General features: G+C 38.8%; 1 protein-coding gene across 1 annotated transcript in view; it reads left to right on the forward strand.

Annotated features, from left to right (window-relative positions):
* Positions 1-22182, forward strand: part of itga1 (integrin, alpha 1) — a 56794-nt gene that overhangs the window by 20788 nt on the left and 13824 nt on the right. Inside the window, exons 2-16 of the mRNA XM_059358381.1 lie at positions 199-319; positions 5293-5402; positions 9492-9580; positions 11282-11396; positions 12982-13109; positions 13796-13944; positions 14996-15146; positions 15426-15600; positions 16029-16102; positions 17723-17870; positions 18633-18778; positions 19354-19497; positions 19955-20206; positions 21188-21318; positions 21915-22090. Of these exons, the coding sequence (XP_059214364.1) occupies positions 199-319; positions 5293-5402; positions 9492-9580; positions 11282-11396; positions 12982-13109; positions 13796-13944; positions 14996-15146; positions 15426-15600; positions 16029-16102; positions 17723-17870; positions 18633-18778; positions 19354-19497; positions 19955-20206; positions 21188-21318; positions 21915-22090 (2109 nt within the window). The remainder of the gene's footprint in view (positions 1-198; positions 320-5292; positions 5403-9491; positions 9581-11281; positions 11397-12981; positions 13110-13795; positions 13945-14995; positions 15147-15425; positions 15601-16028; positions 16103-17722; positions 17871-18632; positions 18779-19353; positions 19498-19954; positions 20207-21187; positions 21319-21914; positions 22091-22182) is intronic.

A 22182-nucleotide genomic window follows, 5' to 3' on the forward strand; every position in this document is an offset into this window, starting at 1 on the left:
TTTTTAAATTAAATTTACTAGGATGGCTCACTTTTATATGAGAAAATTAATACAAGTCTCTTATTACAGGATTGGATTATTTATTCTTAATGAGATTATTTATTCTAAAATGTCTCAGGAGAGCAGTACAGTAGCTAGTGCAGGTCTAGTAAACAGTCTCTGTTCTGTATAAACTTGTCCTTCCCTTCTGTCCTGCAGTGCTGCTGTCCTGCGTGCTGTCCTTCAACGTGGACCAGAAAAATGGTTTGTCATTCAACGGGCCACTGGAGGACATGTTCGGCTACACTGTCCAGCAGTTTGAGAACAGCGAGGGGAAATGGTGAGTGTCATTAACGTTCATCATCTTTCACCATTTCCTCCTCATGTCACAAATGCTTGTTGAAACACGAACCCGTTTCAGACGTGCACCATGTGATGGCAATTAAGCATGATGTTCCATAAAACTTCCAACATGGCACAAATCTGAAGTGAATGCGGTCAATTTTTTATACATTCCAGCTGTAGAGAATGTGTTGGGTTTTATTGATGTTCAAGCTTTGGCGTTGAAGAACTAAAGCTAATGTTTTGGAGTCAATAAGTGCATTTCCATCAACAATTTTTTACACACATTATGCAAAAAAAAAAAAGGGGGAAATCCCAAAAAGTTGTGGGAAAGCTGTTGTTTTAATGAAAGCAAACTGCAACAATGGATTACAGATTCAATAATGACATACATGAAGTATGCAACAATCACATTTTCTATGTTTTAGTTCATTTGAGCTTTGACTGGAACTCTTTTAATCACTTCTCATTGCTTCTTCTTCTGAAATAGTTTAATGGCGCCTAGAGATTTAGTGCCACCAACTGTTTATATTTGCATAACGGTAGTTGATGGAAATGCACATTAATTTGTATTTTCTTTGATCATATTCTGGTAATCTGGTTAGTCTGGAACAGACAATTTTTGAACTTGAAGTGATATTATTGTTGGTGTCGCAAAGACGACCAGATAACTTTCCATTTTCTTTGGAGCTGCCAACCCCACAGGAAGCACTGTTGGGCAGTTTGTTGGGAAACAAATGCAAAGATGGTGATAACATAATCTAATCATAGTCTGTTGATTTTCATATGAACAAATAGATTGTTCCAGTCCAATACACTTTATATATTTATTAACAACATGGCTACCCCTGGAAGCCAGGATACTGTCCAAAGCAAGAAACAGATGCAAGAATCCCAAATTTGAAATGGAAATTTGAAATTTGCTATTTAAACCTGAGTGCTAGGATAGAGGGAGAGTAAATCACATCAGTAACACATAAAGTAGTCAGGTTTTGTTATTTATTTTATCACTCTCCCTCTTCAACTTCTTTGCCTCCTCCTACAGCAGGTTTTTTTTTCTTTTGCTGGGCGGAGTTCCCACCTGACTCTGATTGTTCCACCGTGCAATTACGCTACCTGAGGATAGTTAGTGTCGGTTTTTTGTTGAGTTGCCTCTTACCAAAATGCTGTGTGGTAAGCAGAGATCTATCACAGACCTTTCTGGTAAAAGTAAGAACGGAAGGAGTGAATCTGTATAATGACATCAACTACAACAAGTACAGGCCCAACTCAAGCACTAGCCTCTTCCTGTTTTGTTTATGTTCAAGCCTTTATTTTCCTGGGATATCAGACAGAACTGCATAATAGTGAAAGCAAGGCTTATTGGAAGCCAATCTAAGCACAGATGGTGTCATTATTCTGTAGCTTTTTCATTGTACAGTTAATATTTACTTCATAATAATAAGTTTAGGTAGAAAACTTGCCACCTTGCGCTACATTCTGATGTATCTTGACTACAGTGTGCAGATGAAGTTCTCTAACAAGCAGCATCAACTCTTTCCTCTGGTGGTCCTCATCGTTCTTCATCAGAAAATCCCAGAAGTATAGTTTTGGAAAGCTTCACAAAAAGCTTCCTGTATAACAACACTTTATTATACCAACTTCAGTTTAATTTGAACCCTCAGCACTGACAAAAGCGAGAAACCTTTATTAACCTGTAAAAGTAAGTGAAGGAGAGCACACCAGCTGCTGCTGTAATGAGTCTCCTTGCCTTTACTACTCTAGCTGTTAACCTTAAACTACCCACCAGAGTATCCACATACCGAGCCTGTAAATACACTGAAACCAAGCATCCGTGGCTCCTTGCTAAAAGTGTCTCCAAGCACAATTTTAAAAACCCTGTTAAATGCTATTAGAGTGTGGTTAACGGCTCTGTGGGTCTACATATCTCCTTCAGTTACTCCTGCCTTTATTTTCCTGTTTGCTGCTCTCCAACCTGTTGCAACACCACTGCTGGTTCTTTCCCACATGACTGTACCTGGTGCTGATGATCTTATCAAGCTCATATGAGATCAGTTACAATAATTTACTCACCGCTAATCGGTGAAGCCAGCCGTGACTGAACCTCGTCACTGCTCTCTGGAAACACATTAGCTTTGTTGCGTCTCCAGATAGCACTATTTTGTTCCAGTTCAGAGAAAAGTATTACACAAAGAAGTCCAAAAGATAAGGGTCTGGTTGGAGAAGGCTGAGAAACAACAGGGGTCAGGCAGACAGGCAGATATCCAAGCAGTGAATGAAAACAGATGAAATAAATAAAATAAAGAGATAAAACATTGATGGTTTCGAGAAAATGAGGAGGAGGGGCAATAAAATTAGACATGATTTGTAGTCCTCAGTACATCCATGAAGGAGAATATTATGGAGGAAAAACATGGCGACCATGAGGAGATGTAACACGCAAGTTGCCATAAATGGGTGGACACTGATTAGTCACAGATGTCTTTTCCGGACCTCTGCCCTTTAGCTCTTCAGTGCACCTCAGTTTGTTGAAAGGTGGATCAACTGCACAGAGAAAATGTAATGCATGTGGCAGACAGTACAAAGAGGCATCCCTCCACTTTAGATTCTAATACAGTAACTTTTCTTCAAAGACTGCCGGGATAAATATCAGAAAATTGCCATGTTGTTGTTGAGTCAACTAACTATGCTGCAAGAAATATCTCCTTCTATAAACAATCAAATGAATGCATGTTTTTGTAGAGGAGTCATAAGAAACATTTAGCTAGTATAAAACAAAAAAAATCTGCCAGGGAGAACAAATGACCTGATAAGATTTGATGAAACTGCTTTCATTTTCTGACCTTGAAAGTAATGTATGATAACCTGCCACATGCTCCAAACCAATAGGGGGCATCGTTTCACCTCTTCCTACTTAGACTGTGTACAGTTAAACGATAGACTGTATATAAATAGTGGATGTAGTGACTGTGACGTCACCCATTGGTCTGTGGACTGCTCATTTGAAGCTCTGAGTTCGGCGTTATGGTCATCGACATCTTTGTTTTTTGAAACCGGAGGGATCATATTGAAACTGGGGAGGAGCGAGGGGTGGATCTATGGGTGGACCTGAGAACCGAGGACATTGCACTCGCTGTGTTAGAAACTTGTCAAAGGTATCAAAGGTAACCACACCCCAAATCATGCCCTGCTTTATCATCTATTTTCTTGTAATTGGGACCATTATTTACATATTTAACTACGTAAGACTTGAAACTAGCGATTGAGACCATAATATTGGCACAATAATTTTACTGAGGTAATAAATCAAGTGAGTATTAGTCTCATTTTGTATTGAGATAGATAGGACCGGACTTCTTTTGCAGCCAATGGTGCAGACATAACTGCCTTTGAATAGACCAACAACCAATCAGAGCGTAAAAAACGAAATGTGGGATGCAGTGCTGAGTGACACATGCATATTGGGGAGCTGTTTTCTCAAATTACAGCTAAACAGTCACTTAAATGTGAATGTGTTTCTGAAACATTTAAGGCGAGAAAAAGGCCTGCTTGACAGTTCAATACAATACATAGACAAGGCATTTAATGTTCAAACTGATAACATTTTTCGTTTTTTTTGTAAATCTCTTCACTCTGAATTCTGAATTTGATGCATATTCTGTTTTTTGAAAATGGGATTTGTTTTTTCATTCTGACGAGTCTGATCCGTACTGGGAGCCACACTGCTTGTATGGCTAAAAATCAAGACTATATACCTTGAAGCAAGTTTAATAATCTGATTTAGAAAAGTATGTCTGACAAGGTTAGTAAACATGGATAGAAAAAGAAAAAGATTTTAATAAAAACCTCCCTGAAATGACTTTCTTGCATTAATGCATGTTGAACTTATTGAAACGAACAGCCGATAAACCACACAGTCAGTCACTATCATTCATTTAAACATCATACAGTCAATAATGTTGCTGTTTTTCTCACAGACAGCTGAGTGGACGGAGCAGTTTGTGTTGTTGTTCCACTTGTGTCTCGCTTTAGATGACCAGGGCCCATTAGATTTCAGGAATGTTAATAAGCCGGAGTGTTTAGAGGACTCTTTTTAGATTACTGACGGAGCGACACGATGTTATGAAACTCACACATGGACATGTAACACAATCAGGCTGCACAAGAAATATTGTTTTCTTACTGTCATTGCGATGTCGACGTGTGCAATAAACACACCATAAAAGACGGTAATTTTGCTCTCAGGGTTTTTTTTGGGGGTTAGTTGGGAGTTTCAGTGCCTTCAGTTCAATTTGTTCAATAGATGTTGGAAATAATTTACCTTCTTTTTTATGTTAAAAATGTATTTGTTGTATTTTAATGGCAGTAAACGCAGCAGAAAAAAGGGCAATTTAATATCTGTTAATTTATTCTCTTATTCATCTAAATATTATTGGTATATTCAGCAACATTATTGCCATGACTGCGCACCGACCCAATTGCCTTTTCAGGGGATACCAAATTTTAATACCTCAAGGTATCAGTACCAGAATCTTCTCATTATCATGTCCATTGCTGACAAGTTTCACACACACTGTACAAAGAGTAATATACCTCTGTACCAATTTGCAAACATCTGCAACATATCATACATTAGTGTGTAATGAGGAGATAATTAGCGTTTTTTATTGAGTTACTCCAGTGTTATTTCATACCACAGTTTCAGGGTGATAATAAAATAATATGCCAGTCAAAGAATCATTAGCCATTCATAATAAGCTATAACAGCTTTATCAGTCAGTCTGAACCTGCTGTTTATGTTTAATTTAACAATGTCAGTATAATTAAAGTTTCCAAAATGCCAGCTCTTAATTTCTGCAGAAACATTTAAGTTGTGCTTGTTATCACAATGGTGAAACTGTGACTGTGGTGTGTGGTTGTTGGCAGTGTTTCTAACCAACAATCCCGACTGTTCTTTATTTATTCATTCAGGGTTCTTATTGGTTCGCCCCTTTCTGGCCAGCCGGCGAAGAGGACAGGAGACGTCTACAAGTGTCCTGTGGAGGGAGGGCCCGACGCCTGCGTCAAACTGGAGCTACCGAGTAAGAACGTTATTTGTGTGCTGAAACAATCAGCCATTTGATCAATTATGTGATCAAAATGTCAAATGCTTTTTGGTTCCAACTTCTCAAATGTGAGGATTTACTGCTTCTCTCATTTTTAAATATAATATATTTGGGTTTGGGACTATTTGTCAGACAAAACAAGACATTTGAGGCATTTCTTACCACTAGGGGATATCTTATTTAAAACAATAATTTGTGAAGTAGTGTGGGATCATGGGAGTTGTTGTTCAGGAGGTTTTTACCACGTGACGAATTATCTGTAAAGTTCTCCAAAACAAACACACCCAGTTATTAAATATGGTAAAAAGACTGATTAAAGTGGTTTGTTAACAGTTATGCTACTCAAGCACTGTTCAGTGGACAAAAGACGTCCTAGAGCATCAGCGAGACGAGTTACCCCTAATATTAGATCAGCTTGTTTCTCTTGATAACTTAAGACCCAGATGTCCGATAACTAAAATCCTTTATCGACTTTAAACATAGAGTTTAAAATGTAAAAATGTATCAGAAAAATGTGGCTTTAAACTCACTCTATAACAGTTTTTGCACTCCATGTAAAAATGAAACAGAGCATTACCTTGATTACAGTTTAATTAGGTGCATAAATCAACAAAATATAACTCAGGTCTGGTCATTTTTAGACGTTTTATCGTGGAAAAGCTACATATTTTACCTTCAGCTGAAAATATAATCTATATATTTTGTGACTATATTCTGTAATTGTACCACTGTGTGTCTAAATCTTCTGCACATTTAACTGGGTCTTGCAGGGAGGAAGTCAGGCCCAGCAGAACAGGAAGGCAGTAAATAAACACGGTTTTAATGTTTTATCCTTCCAATTATATCTTATTAAACAGATAAACATAACTTTGCTCCTGGTCAGCAGTCTGCAAAGCCTCTATTAATGTTTGTCTGTGTGTCGACGCTGTGGGCTGCAGGAGTGTGTACAGTAGACCTGCACACACACACTCTCAGCTCAGGAATTGATACTTCTCAACACAGCTGTTTACACCTCCGATCTGTCATGTAACAGGAGTTACAGCTCTCCTGCTGCTGGTGAATTATTGGCTGCTGTGCTGAGGATTTTATATGCATGGAGAGAAATGATGCTCCTCTACTCACCGCAGGCGAGTGCTCTATTTGTTTTTATCTTGGAAGAGCAAAAGTTTAAATTTCACAAACTCGGGTTTAGTCTGGAAAACATCCACTGGGAATCAATAGAGCCTGGCAGACGGAGCCAGACGACTCTGCAAACAACTGGGAGTGGTTTAGATGACGGCAACAACAGTGCTGTATTTTAATTTAAAGTGAAACTGAACAAGGACAGCAGGAAGAGTTCATGTTGATGTTTTGTTGAAGGGTCCAATCTGATGATCCCTGCAGAGTCATCTCGTCCATGCCCACTACGACGCCTTCGTCTGTCTCCATACGAGGTCTGCATTATTGCAGCGCTGCAGAGAGATATGCCAAACCATAATGAGCAAACTGAAATCTATGTGGTTTTCATGTTGTAATTCTTAATCATGGTTCCGTCCGACCTATAAAACTGAAAAGGTGGTTATGCCAGGATAATTATGTGTGATGAAAAACTGGCGAGAAACTCCCAACATTCACAATCTGCTAAACAGTGCTGCAATATGTTTACATTCTGTTTGGAAAATTGAACCCAAATGACAAACAATAAACATAAATAGTTGGTTGCACACAATTGCAATTTCAGGCTGCAGTCATTCAGGCTGAAGAACTACTCATAAGATCAGCATATTGTGACATCCATCACTGCTGAGTGTAAACGTAAAACATTTTTTATGCATATAGTGTGCATGTAATTATAGATTATCATCCTGATAAACTGAAATGCTACATTTATTATGCGTTTGTCTACATATGACAAGACTTACTTAAGTAAAAGTAGCAATACCACAATTTATAAATACTCTGCTACAAGTAAAAGTCCTGCAGTCAACATTTTACTAAAAGAGAACATGAAAAACATACTTTTTCAGTGCTCATGCACATACATTGGGTTATTTCAGGTGGCTATTTCACAATTTTCATTAACCTGGATCAGAACTACCAAAGTCGACCATATTTTTCTTGCAAGCCAATCAGTCGTAGAATGGGCTTTTTAGGGAGAGGAGCTTAAAGAGACTGTTTAAAACAGAGGGTTTCAGACAGGCGGTGCTTACAGGTATATTCAGACAGACATTATGAGGAAAATAATGTGTTTTTTGAACATTAAAGCATGTAAATGTGTTGTAGTAGAAAGTTTGAACCTGAAAATGAGCATAATGTGTCAATAAGTAGTATCAATGTATCAATTAATTAAAAGTATCAATGAATTAAAGTGTACTTCACTTGAATGTTGCAGCTTGTAAAGGTTGACCTTATTTGTTTCATTTATATACTGCAGGGTAGCAAATGATCTGTAAAGTCTTATCTTATCCTATAATAATACATCTTCCATTATTTGTGGATTGTATTTCATATCATTAATCTGAATCTGCAAAGTGACTAAGGATAAAAGTAATTAAATGAATCTAGCGGAGGAAGCTTTGCAATGTATATCAATATTGTGTCAAGTTAGATATCATCTTCGTAAGTGTTTTCTTTTCCTGCTTTTAGAGGATGCAGTACAGTAAAATTATTATCACATACCGAACAATTATCACATTCTATTATTTGCCTCTACCCACTCGTTATATCCACATGACTGATGATTATTTATCAAAAATCTCCAGTATTTCCAAAAGAAAGCACCAATAGTCAACCTTAAAATATCGTCACAAAATTGATGTTGAGGTGTTTGAAAAATATATATATATTGTAATATTTGTTTTTCTCCATATCGCCCAGCCCTAATGAAGTAAAATTTTTACCTCTGAACTAAAGAAAAATAGTAGTATAAAGAAGCAGAACATGGAAATACTCAAGATCAAGTACCTCAGAGTTGTACTTAAGTAAATGTACTTAGTCACTTTGCACCACTGGTTATTGATTTACTACCACCACGAAGTAATCACTGGTTATAATGGTGACATATTTTAGCAGAAGCCACTTTGAAAACTCTCATTCTTTGATTTTCAAGAGGTCATTTGAGACTTGGAGCGCTTGTATGATAAGTGTAATTTGTTCTGATAGCTATCTGGAGTTCACAGTTCACTGAGGACAAAGCGTGTATTCTCCTCTGCAGAGCCACAAAGATGCTTTCAGTCCCACGTGGACGAATCATGAGGTGCCGGATCTACGTCCATGTCACTCATTTTATCACATATTTAAGAAAATAAGGAAAGAAACCAGCTTGTGTTCACATCAAAATTTGCTGTCTGTGCATGAGAGAAGACTGTTTAATGTGCATGAAAAACAAGGTATGTTAGAGTCATTAAAAGAGCTTTTAATTCTGTGCTCTCTTCAGTATTTTCCAGTTAGCATGAAGACAGGAAATAGAGGAGGGATAGAAGGAGAAGGTAGTCAAACATAGATGAAAAATTGGGTGAAACTGAAGCTATTAAAGGTCATTACGCCTCACTACTAACTACGAACAGTTCTGTTGCATGCTGGGAACATAGAACAGCTGCTAATGAGAATCAGAAATGGTTAAATATCAAAAATCCCCTCATGGGAGTTGGTAAAGAGTTGGACTCAGAATTGAACCGGCATGTGAATGAGTTTGTAAGAATACGTGGGAAGAAAAGTCGATCCAAAGCATTCCCAGGGTGAACTTTGTCATAACATGCTAATTTTAGCCACATGTTGTGATTGCTTAATGATTCCTCTATTTCTTCCTTATTGCAGCTGGGATGTTTATCAACAAAACATTTTGTTTAGCGCTCTGCTGCATCCTTTATTAATTGCCATGAGCTACAATCGGAGGTGAAGTAATGAAACATGGCATATTAAACCACATCTCAGTGGTTGTTACATCTTCCTGGGGCAGTGAGGAAGGAGGGTGAGAGACTCTCTTCCTCTGGGAAAATACAGAAGAGGAATTTGTCCAGCTGCTCTTCCTCTGTACTGTTTGTCTCACTCTGTTTATTCATCCATATTTTTTTTTCTTTCTCTTAGAAAACACAACAGTTCCCAACTTACATGAAGTCAAGGAGAACATGACCATGGGAACCACGCTGGTGACCAATCCCAACGGAGGGTTTCTGGTAAGGGGAAGTTGCTTTCTATAGTATATGAAAGTGCTCTATCGTAAATTTTCCATACTAAACACAAAAGGAAGAACTGAACTTTGCATATTTTCTGCAAGAAACTGGGCCGAAAATGTGTGTTCACTAGACCTTTGGTCTCGATGGAAACAGTGGGCCGACCCTCCCATGTCTCTCAGTGAAGCTGCATGTCCTGGGAATCTGAATCAACTGTATAAATACAGAAATGCATGTAGGAGGTGACAACGCCTATTATATTTTATGGCTATATTTTATTTGTACATGATTATGACATTAGCAGGGTGTGAAAATGACAGAAACAAATGGACTTGTGGTTGATATTTTATGCAACTTGTAATTTGGGCCAAGCAAATAAAATAATGTTTGACTGTGAGGGCAGATCCTGCACAGCTGCAAGTTTTACTGAAGTTTTAACCCTTTAACCCTCTTGTAACACTTAAAGGGACATCTTGTATTGTTTTAAGTGGGATTATATAAGGTATTTATACATAGTCATTGTATGACCTTCAGTAGATGGTAGTTGGTACACTTCCAGTTTTCAGAAGCAGGAAAAGTGTCGCACTGCTGTGGACGGTGCAGAAGCAAAACCTATCTATGTAAGCCATGTAAAATAATCAGTTTAAGTTGCTATATTTAGAGTATTTTCATGCTTCACCTTGCTGTCAGACAGCCCTCTTTAAGTTGGCGCAAGAGGAGCTAAGGCCATTCTCTATGCTCTCGTAATTTTACCTCACTGGTCACATGTTGCTGGTATTACAGCTGCCTCAGTCAGTTAGATTGTTTGGGTTTATTCTGTGACTTTGGTGACTCAGAACTAACCCTTTAAAACACCAAAGTCACACAATGACACAAACAATCTAGCTGATCGCAGCTGTGGTAGACCAGCAACCTCCTTGTTCTGTGAGGTAAAATTACTGTTTTTGTCAATGGAGTCTGGTGGCTGTGGCGAGAGACAAACTGGGGGCGTGCAAACCAGCATCTACTGTAGGTGAAACAGGTAAACTATCTTGTTAAAACTTCAAGTGGTTGATGTTGATGCAACTTTTGCCTGTGTTTATATCCTTCAATTTAACACCCATTTAACTTCGTCCAGAATATTTATTTTTTTTAACTCATCAAAAGTCAGAAACTGGGTGAAAGCTGACGTGTAGATTAATGTGGCTTTTTGAAATGTTACATGATAATTTCTTTCTTATAACATTCCCATCAGCCTCAGTTGTAATTTGTGTTTGTTGCAAATTAGCAAATGTTAGCATACAGACCCTTAGTCATGCTCTTCAACTCCAGTGTGCCTACCAGTGTGAGGAAAGCCCTGATGCTGGGGAGCATGCAGGGAAATGTAAGGAAATGAGGCTGAAAGATTAGTAGATATTTTTTTAGTTTTCCAGTTTTTGTTGGTATTTTTAAGCCCTACTTCCATGCAGTCTCAGTTTCTCAGTTTCCCTCTTCTCCTTTTCTCTCTGGAGAAGTTTCTGAAGGGATCCATGGCGGTTTTTAATAATCTGTGCGTAATCCTTAGTTTGAGTAGTTCTTTCCTCTTGGTTTCTGTCCTCGGTAGCCCTGAACCTCCTCTCACCCGTGACCTCATACTGGTGGAAAGCTAACCAGTCACAGCCTGTGAGTTTTACTTTCTCAAGCAACTAGAGTTTGTTTATATGTGTGTGTGCCCTGTCTCCACAGGCCTGTGGTCCCCAGTACGGCTACATGTGCGGGCAGCAGCAGTACATCTCAGGAGTTTGTGCGAATGTCAGCGATTCCTTCCAGATCCTCAACTCTGTGGCACCGGCTGTGCAAGGTACGGACAGAATGAGACACAGCACATCTCCACAGGACGGGGGCGGCGTCTGCACAAATTGCCTGTTGGGGATAAGAGATTATAATCTAATCCTCGCTGTTGTACCACCCAAGACCCTGACATCAAACTCACCCTCCCTCAGCAAGGAGAGAGATTAGAGCATTCTTCTTAATGTAAACTTGTCTGCGACCCCCATCCCTCTCTGGCCCGGCACAGCCCAGCCCTTCTGCCGCGCTGTATGCCCAAGTTAGGAGACAGTTTACTGGGCCTGCACTCTGTTTCCCAGGAAGGAAACGGCCTCGAAAAGAACCGGAGAGTAAACAATCTACAGCCATTTTCTACTTTCTCTGCTTTTAAACTGATTTGACAAGTAAACGTAACAATTGAGAGATCATAAGAGATTGCATTGCCTTTAGTGACTTTTATTTTGGCTTTCTTGACTCTCATTAGACAGCAGAACTATTATTTCAGGTCTGGATTTTGTTGTAGGGCAGATATGGGATTTTTCTGAGACAGACACCAAATTTAGAGGCAAGAAAATACACTGAAAGTTTTTTTAAATACTTTATTTTCAGATTTTTTAATAAGTCATAAATAACAGAGCAAAATACAATTCACTAAAGAAACCCCAGTCATTATCCCCTACTAACAGAAAAACAAATAAATAAAAAAAGTCAGTGTGATACACAAAAAGAGACAAGAGAGACACACTAAAACACAGTCCTCCCATGTGGATTGTGCTTTGATTTTGCACCATTATAACTATCCATATCACTTTATTAAAGAATATTTAACATTAGTATTCATTATTATATAGATAGAGCTGGAAGAAAAAAAATTATACAGTACAGTCTCATGATATTTTTGATAATCCAATAGCAGTTTTTATACATTTAGTAGAGCAGTAGCAGGCGGATGCCCTGCTCTCTATAGCTCTGTCCCTGCAGAATGAGGAACATTGTTTTAGTGGGGGTGCAAGAACATAAATTAATTTGTACATCAAGCAGCTTTAGTAAGGAAATACAACTTCTGCTATGTGAAATATGTGATACTCTCTACTTCTTAATCTTGAATTATTATCCTCTACATACAGTAAGAGGTGTAACATGTTAAATAGTGAACTTTAGAGTTCAACTACTTCTTTAAAATACCTTAAATTATACAGTAATTCAATTAAACAAAATAAAACAAATTGAGTAAAACACAACAAGTTTGTTTTTACATTAAATATCCTTTCCTGTTAGTAATCTTGCTACCCCTTCAGATTTGTGACCCCAGGTCTGGGAACTGCTGCTCTACATTATTACATTTTGATTGTGGAGCTACTGTTGTTTTTCTGCTGTGGGCACAAGTAAACAGGAAGAGGACCGGATGTGTTGCTTAATCTCATTTATTTGGGGGGAAATCAGCAATTTAGTGACCCAAGCTGTCTATCGTTAGCTGTCCATTATTTCAAATAATGTGTATAAAATAATGCCAATATTCTCTTACAGCATGCATAAAAACAAAATGTATCATAATTAACTATATATACATATATATATATATATATATATACATAATTACTTTCTGGCTTTTCTTCCAGAGTGTGCGAAGGAGCTGGACATTGTGATCGTCCTGGATGGATCGAACAGTATCTACCCTTGGACCAGTATCATCGATTTTCTGCGACGTTTCATAGAAAACATTGAGATTGGGCCCAAACTTTCGCAGGTCAGTTGCATGAATTAATGATTTTCATGGATATTGTTTGTTTTTGTCTTAAACATTTGGGTGTACATGGTGTTAAACATCAGATCGTGAATGGATAAATGGGTTATATAAGATTCCACTAACATTGAAAAAGGATGAATGAAGGAATATACTATTCACTGCCAAGTCTTTTTTCATATGATATTATATTTGATGACTTAAGTGGCCTCCATTATGGAATTTTCCGCACAGTGCCAACAGTGAGAATAGCTGCAATATGTCCTTCACAAAGCCGACTTTATGAACTGAAGCCTTTTTAGACTTTAAAGTAATTTTAGCCTTTGCCTTAGTAAGTTATACCTTGAGTGTATTTCTGTCCCCTTGGATCGCTCCTCGAATGGGTGGTTAGTTTTTATTATGGTTACATTGATCTGGGCTGGAGCTGGTGGAGTTTTCCAGTGGGGAAACACTGGAAAGTCTTCTCACAGTGGAGCCCGGTGGTTGTAAGTCACATCTTCCATGGCTGCTGAAGTCCTCTGCCTTCTGTATAAAGAACATTGTGTCATATCAACCCCAACAGACCCAACCACATCCTCAGCAGACTGTCTGGGAGGGGAAGCAGAGAAGAGACGAACATAGAAGGAGAGAGAAAAGGAAAAATAAATGTTAATGTAGGATAATATTTATAGGAATGTGTGTGTTTCCAGGTGGGGATCGTGTCCTACGGTGAGACTGTGACTCACCGTGTCAATCTGAGCCAGTTCGACAACACTCGCAATCTGCTGGATTTCGTAGAAGAACTTCCTCAGCAGACCGGATTCAAGACCATGACTTTCCTGGGCATCGATACTGCCAGGTATTCAACATTAACCCCTCCCCTCTCATTTTTGGTGAGGCTGGCAACGCAGAGCCTCAATTATTACTTGAGTCATCATGGTTTGGCAACGTTTATTGGGCATTTGAATGGGATGGCTGGACAATGGACTCCTTAAAGGGATAGTTCAGATTTTTTGAACTAGGGTATGAGGTACTTATCCATAATTAGTGTATTGTCTGGAGCAGAAGCTTAGCAATGTACTGCTGTGGACAGGAGAAGCAGCACAATGTATTTAAGCCAACAAAGAATCAACATTAGTTTAAGTGTATGTGTTATATTTAGAATATTTTCACCACTTTACCTTGTCTGACAGGGAACTAAAACTGTTTTTCATCTGTTTTGTCTTCAAAGCCACCAGACTCCATTGACAAAAACAGTAATTTTACCGTGCAGATCACAGGTAGACCACCAACTCCTGTTTGTGTTTGTATTATTGTGTGACTTTGGTGTTTTAAAAGAGTTAGTTTGGATTGACCAAAGTCACGCAATAACAGAGACAAAGTACCTCATCAACATTTTTTTTTAAACAGAGTCTGGTGGCTTTGAAAAGAGAACAGCTTCAGTTCTTTCTGTGTGAACTTAAACCAGCTTTCTGACAGCAAGGTAAAGCAGTGACAATCTTCTATACTGACATTTTTAGGTGGCTAAAATACACTTTGCTGATGTCCCCATTCACAGCAGTATATAGTGCTGTCATTAGTCAGATTTCTCCTAAACTATCCAACACACCTTCCCTGATTGGTCAAACAAGTATGTGGTCAGGCACAGCGAATGTTTTCCAAACCTAAATCTTGTAGCGAAAGCTTAGCTTAAAGGAGAACACAGCTAAATCTATCAGCCAAACTGTTTGTGGTCGGGTTGCATTGTTGCTAATAAAGTAGAAAAGTGTACGAAATGAAAAAGACCTCCTGCCAATCTCATGAAAGTGAAATGGCCAACATAGGCTATTCTATTTTTAAGGCCCTGTTTCAGCAGGTGCTGCAAAAGTTATGTTTTTTTGACTGAAGATTGGAAATTTTGCACCATTCAGGAAGGAGGCCTTCATGCCGGAGCGTGGTGCTCGACCTGGGGTGAAGAAAGTCATGGTGATTGTGACTGACGGAGAGTCACATGACTTCCATAATCTGGAGAGGGTCATCGGAGATTGTGATGATGATGACATCGAGAGGTTTGGCATTGCTGTGGGTACAAACTGTTTCTCAATATGCATGTTAACATGTATGTATAGTACACTGTGTTTTCAGATCCTAGGAGCAAATTTGGGGTTTTCAGTCATCCTGCCAGTAAATCTTATTCAAATAACAAGACGGATCAAAAAAGCAGAAAATTTAAAATCAAAAGAAAAGAAAAATGTACTCCACAGTTTCTTAAATAACTGATAAACCATCATTTAAATCAGTTTGTCACTCAGTCACCTTTTAAGCACTGAGGTTCTTAGTATTGTTCATTTTTCTTTTCAGGTTTTGGGAGACTACAATCGTCAGAACAAAAGTGCAGATGAAGTGCATAAGTTCATCCATGAGATTGAGTCGATCTCCAGTCAGCCGTTACATGATCACTTCTTCAACGTGTCCGATGAGGTGGCGCTGTTGACCATTGTGGATGCTTTGGGAAGCAAGATTTTTGCTTTAGAAGGTAAATATTGTCCCTGTAAACACACATGCACATGTTCAATTTCATTAGGACACATACAAGAAATAGTTCAACATTTTGGGCAATACGGCAATTTCAAAGCCTGGCTCATGTTGTTTACCAAGAAATAGTTACAGCACAGAACTCCCTGTAAAAAACACAAGTATCACTTTGTCACTTCTTTTTTTGTTGGGATTAAATTTAACTTTATATTTAGTGGTATCCATTTTTTTTACTAAACTAAATCTCTGCAAGAAAGGGTTACGAATAAGGATATTACCCAAAATGTCGCACTATTCATGTAAAGACAACAGTATTTTAAATTTCTAGACGTAAACTCCTGATATCCAACAATTAATCATCAATGTTACGATCATTATGTGCCATTTATTTTTTATATAAAAGATTAAAAGTGCTTTTTTTTTCCACAGCTACTTCCGGCAATTTCACCTCCTCCTTTGAGATGGAGATGTCCCAAGCAGGGTTTAGCGCTCATACTGCTAAAGTAAGTCTAATTATTTATGTCATTCGAATACACAAATACCATAAAAAGTAAAAGCGAGTGACTTGAAGCAGAATCCCTGAAGCACGAGTGCATCGTATCTTTAGACCACAGCTATGTTTCCATGCCTGTTGGCGTTTAGTTTAAAAGGCACTGTTTATTTTATGTGCTTGCGTGCGAGTTTATGTGCTGGCGTGGATGTTCGCTCAACTAATGAACTCGTCCAGACCAGACACAACGCCACAGTGTTATCTCTGGTGCATCTTCAGCCCCCTTTGGTGATTCACCTCGGTCAGTAGGAGTTTCCAGACACAGACGCTCTCTGTCGTCACGCTGCTGCAGACTGATCGTGTTTGGGCCGATTGCATGAGAGTGTGCGAGGCAGACAGACAGAGATCAAAAGGCAAACATGAGGCCTGTTCTGCACAAGAGACAGCGAGCGAGGGTGAATCAGATGTTTGTTCAATACTGTAAGAACAACACGCCTGCGGACTTCATTCATTAGGTATTTCCTACGTCTATTTAAAAACATACTAGCGGCTCGGGCCTCTCTTCCTGCTCCTGACTCACGTTTATCACCTCCTGCATTACTGTGTACACTATCTCTCAATCAGACACAAGAAACTTAAACACGCGGGGCCTCACTTTAAGGGTCAGCAGCGGGAAAAGCCTCTTGACGCAGTTCATTGTGACTAATGAATGATACATGTTATGTCCTGTGTGACCCCTCCCCTTCCTATGAGATAACTCTGTTTCCTGCAGACAAGAAAAAAGACTAATTGACGAGCATTTTTTTCTGCTTTGTGTCATATTCTACTATATTTTATTTCATTTAATAATTTTTCTTATTAATTAGTTGTTTAGTCAATAAAATATAAAAAAATAGTGAAAATGCCACTGAATGTTTGTAAGTTTTCCATGATAAATAACTTTTGAGTGATTAGCAAAATTCTTGTTGATTCATTTTTTTAATAAATGTTTCATCGCTTGTTATACTCCTGGGTCTTTCTGAATAGTGGTGGTGAAAGTAACCAAGTAATTTAGTCAGATACTGTGCATTAGTACTATTTTAAGGTACTTGCAGTACTTACACAATAGTATTTTTTTATATTTTATGGCACTTTTTTACCTCATGTCTACATTTCATAGGAAAATAATGTTCTTTTGTTCCCAACAATAAATATGACACATATACAACATGACCTGTTGAGATAAATCACATTTATTTATGTTATTTATGTATTTTCCTGAAATTTTGTGCAACTAGAGGGGGAAAAGTTTATAAGACACCACCTTGAATAAATGACTGATTTCTCTAGGTTCAAAAATTGTTGAAATCATTTGGAATATTTTAAGTACAAGTTTTTGTTTGTGTTGTGTTGTTTAGTCTAATTGTTTAGACATAAGAAATGTTACGTATTTTACCTTGATTTTGAGATTTTGTTTGCAGAACTTTTAATTGTTATTTAATATTTCTTTACATTGTGTTAATGTCTTGGATTCAAGCACACTGTTGGACCTCATAAAGTTAATTTTCTTTATACCACTTACTTATAAAAGTGTTCTAATTGTTCTAATCTGATATCCAGCTGTTCCTAACATCAGCTCTGTTGTGTCTTGTAGGACGGTGTGTTACTGGGAGCAGTGGGAGCGTATGACTGGAACGGGACAGTGGTAATGCACACTGCTGGAGGAACAATCATTCCAGGAAAGACTCAGTTCTTCGACCCAGAGACTGAGGCCGGGTACGAAGGACTTGCTGGGTACCTCGGTGAGTTGACCTGTAACAAAGGCCCAGAAAACATATTTCTCAATCAGCTTTTTATAGATATTACTATAAGTGAGAGGCTCCACATGCTTATTAACGTTTTTTCTGCTGTCCCTGCCTGCTTTCCTGTAAAAACACAAAAACATACACCTGTTAGTAAGCTGAATGAAATACAGTGTTTACATGTGCATAAACAACTCTGTCTGAGCTGAGAGTTTTGTGCTAAACAGAGAGAGAGAGATGAACTAGATATTTCAAGGGATTATGTGAAATTTTACAGCTGCAGATTAAATATAGAGTTGCTGTTGCATGGAGGAGTAAGATATGTAATTTGTCTAACTCCGACGGCAGATGCCTCCCTCTCTTTGTCACATAAATAATATACACAGGCTTTTCTCTCCGTCCTGCTGCCTTTTATGGCTCGTAGAGCAACCGCAGCATCTTAATATCAAGTTATTTAATCAACATGTCATTAGATAGAGGACTGGTGGGTCCAGGCTCCTGTACTGTAAACTCAGCTGTTGGCACATGCTCATACCTAATGGCCTGACTGCAGACTTTGTAGCCTTTGTGGCCCTGTCTGTGAGTGTGTGTTTGTGACAGCTTCCAGTGGTGTTTTATAGTTTCCCCCACACAGTGAGACGTAAACAGCCGGCTTAAAGCTTTTAAAAATAACCTTCAAAGAGAGATGTTTTTCTCACAGCATCCTCAAGCACATTGCTGATTTTGCCTGTTTGTGTGTGCATTAAATATATGTCTCTGCAGGCTATGATGTTCAGTCAGCGTCCACCCCTGATGGCGAGCTGTACATCTCAGGTGCACCGCGGTACAACCACACAGGCCGGGTTGTTATCTATCGGCTGGATAAGAAGAACAACATTGTCGTGTCGCAAATACTGAAAGGAGAACAGGTGGGTCTATTACTTTGTGCTGTCTGGGCTAACCTCCATCACTTTCTGAGTTTTTGCAGAGAAAGCATCTTTAATCAAACTTCACATAAGTCTGTATTGACCCCCAAGGAAAAATTATAACAGAATCACAGGGAGAGGCTAAGATATAAAGCTGGTAGACTGTAGATGTGTCTCCAGGTCCTTCCACTGTACACGAATTAAGCCAAAATATCCTCGATACTGGAACTGACATGTTCCACCTGACCAATCCTGAATTCAACTGCAGCTGTCAATCATGACATCACACCCTTATAGCATCAAATTACTAACTAAAACCAAATCGGAAAATTGAACACTTAAAGATACATCAGAGTGGCAAGAGCGACCTAAAGTGACAGAAACCATCTTTGGAAAATTTTATTTAACATGTTACATTGGATAATTGGCTTTATTTGTGTGTCTTTTATATACAGTCTATTGAAAAAACACAATAGGAAAATGTAATTTTTTTGTGTTTTGTGTGTTATGTTTAAGTATGTTTTTTTGTTTTGTTGTTTTCTGTTTTGTGGCTTCGTTAAATTTGTCTTGTGTTGCAGATTGGTTCGTACTTTGGCAGCGTCCTGCAGACCGTTGACGTGGATGGAGATTCTTACACGGATCTCCTCCTGGTCGGAGCTCCAATGTACATGGGCACAGAAAGAGATGAGCAGGGACAAGTCTACGTCTACAAACGAAACCAGGTACAGTAGATAATTTCAAAAGAAAGTAAGGTATTCTGTGTGTTTCTCAGGGCGGAGCCAGATGGAAACATTTCAGGCTTAGCCCAAACCTGGGGTCCTGGGTTCATGCTCCCCTAGAGACATTTTTTGCACTTTACGGCAGCTATATTTTACAAGTCTTTTGTGTTCATAGAATGCCTAAAAATGTGTCCATCATTTGGGCAAAATATGATAGATGCCAATTAAGAAAATCATCCTATAATCATCCTACATTCTATAATGTAGTATCTAATTGTTCTCCAACTGATGGACTCCAACTTAAAATATTTAAAAACCTAAAGGATTCAGGACTTTGGAGGAAACAAACAACGTTTGTGTATGTCTGTGATTGAAAAAGTTTGTGTGAAATTGTGAGGATGCACCCACTGATTGTTGTCTCTCCTCGTGTCCTTGTTTTTTGTCTCTACTCCATTATCAGGACTTCCAGTTCATGCACGAGTTCACTCTGAAGCCTGTCAATCAGTCCTGCTGTACGGCCCACTCAGCCACCTGCACTAATAAAAATGAACCGTGTGGCGCTCGGTTTGGTACGGCCATTGCAGCCGTATCGGATCTCAACCTTGACGGCTTTAATGACGTGGCGATCGGTGCACCTTTAGAGAACGACCACCGAGGGGCCGTTTACATCTACCACGGAGATAAGACGTCACTGAAAGAGAAGTTTGTACAGGTGAGAACAGTGTCAGTGCCACTTAATGATCCATAAACCTCTGAACAAACAGTTTCAGGGTATTTTTAACTCGTTGTTGCCTTGTTTTTTACAGCAACATGTAAGTCCTGCACCTCTATGGAAACAGCACAACCATGGCAGGAGATAGAGATAACTAAAAATGCATTTTGTTTAGTATAACACTTCATAAAAATATAAATTAAAGTACTTTACAAACGTGTTACCAATATTGAACAATGGGGTGACTGACTGTCTTAGTCGAGTCACTTATAGGTTCAACTTTGCACAGGAGCTCAGAATCTAAAATAATAGAAAAGTTTGTCTCACATACATCATTATAACCAGTTATTTGGTGATTAGTCCAATAGATAATTGTAATAATTATAATCTTAGCATTCAAAGTCTGTCATTCATCTTTTTTGATGTCTGAGTTTGTACCATTATACTTTCTTAATAAACATTTAGTTTCTTTACTGACACATGCACACACATGATTAGTTCAGGGACCGTTCTAAAGTTGAAAAACCAACAATAATGATGTTTCTACAGTTTCTGCCTGTGATAAATTGTGTAATTTTGTTTTAGTTTTTTAAATTAAAGCACGCTTTTCAAAATGTACTGGTGGGATTTTGGGGTTCAGAGGGTTTATACCAAAAAAATGTGTTATTGTTTATTAAGATGAAAGGAATATTCTGGTATATTTCATCCTGGCACTCTTCCCATAAATGTGGGGGTCGTGCTACCTTTGAGCGCGTTAACTCCTTTTTCTTTCTGTGTTTACCTTCTGTCAGACTCGGAGACAAGCTTCTAAAATAATTCATGTGAAGGTCATGTTTATTTGGAAAGCTGTAGGGGGCTCTTCAACAGAAGTGTAAAGTTGACCCCCAGAGAAACAGCTGCCACATTAAAGGGAAAAATGCCAGGTTGAATTAAAGGGGAATCTTCCTTTAATGTGCTTTAATTGGTTCTGTTTCTCTTCAGCGTATCCCTGCAGGTGGTGACGGTGAAAAGATGAAATTCTTTGGTCAGTCCATACATGGAGTCATGGATCTGAATGGTGATGGGATCACTGATGTTACCATAGGAGGTTTAGGAGGGGCTTCTCTATTCTGGTGAGACATCCTCAAAAAAAACATTCACTCCTAAAATTACACATTCCCCCTGAATCATTAGCAGCAGCAGGAGGAGACTTCATCTTACATGTCCGCTTTGCATTGTCTTACTCTGGTTTAGACAGCTGTGCGCGTCCCACTGGGCGTGTAGGTTTGAGACCAACAACTTCCTAATGATCTCTCTGTTACAACCCCTTTTTGGCTGTTGGACTCCAACCTACAAAGTTCTGAAACTTCCGCCCACACCATGATTTAACTTCCCAGGCAGACCTTATCCCACAGTCTCTACTGGCAGAGGCTCAGCCAAGCTGTGTGAAAACTCCAACTCCCAAGTGGCTTAGAGTTTAAATAGGATTTGGCAGCAGGCGGCTGTTCTTCCTTTACACTTGGCTCTGTTTTAGAAAGCTCAACGGTTAGATAGAGAGGGGCCAAGTTTTGGACTCAAGATGCATCCGTTTCTTGTTCCTCCCTTTGAGAAAGTAGATGAATGTGCACAGTTCAGCACACACGCACACACACACAAACTCACACACACATTACAATGACATATACAACTGTGTTTCCTAGAAGTTGGCATGTTTGTTTTATTTCACCAGGTCCAGAGATGTTGCGGAGCTCCGTGCCAACATGACTTTTGATCCTGTTAAAATCAACCTGCAGCAGGCTCAGTATCAGTGTGACCACAAGGGACGCAAATCTGTGTGTGTGAAAACCGAAGTGTGTTATGCCTACAGTATCAAATCCGACAAGAAGGACGTGAACACTGCTGCAGGTAAGCCATTCAGAATCCCATTCATTCATCTGCCTCCTCACTAGGGATGTCACGATACCAGATTTTGAGGAGTCGATACCAGTTTCTGTAAA

This window comes from Centropristis striata, chromosome 19 (genome assembly GCF_030273125.1).
Source record: "Centropristis striata isolate RG_2023a ecotype Rhode Island chromosome 19, C.striata_1.0, whole genome shotgun sequence".
Classification (NCBI taxonomy): domain Eukaryota; kingdom Metazoa; phylum Chordata; class Actinopteri; order Perciformes; family Serranidae; genus Centropristis; species Centropristis striata.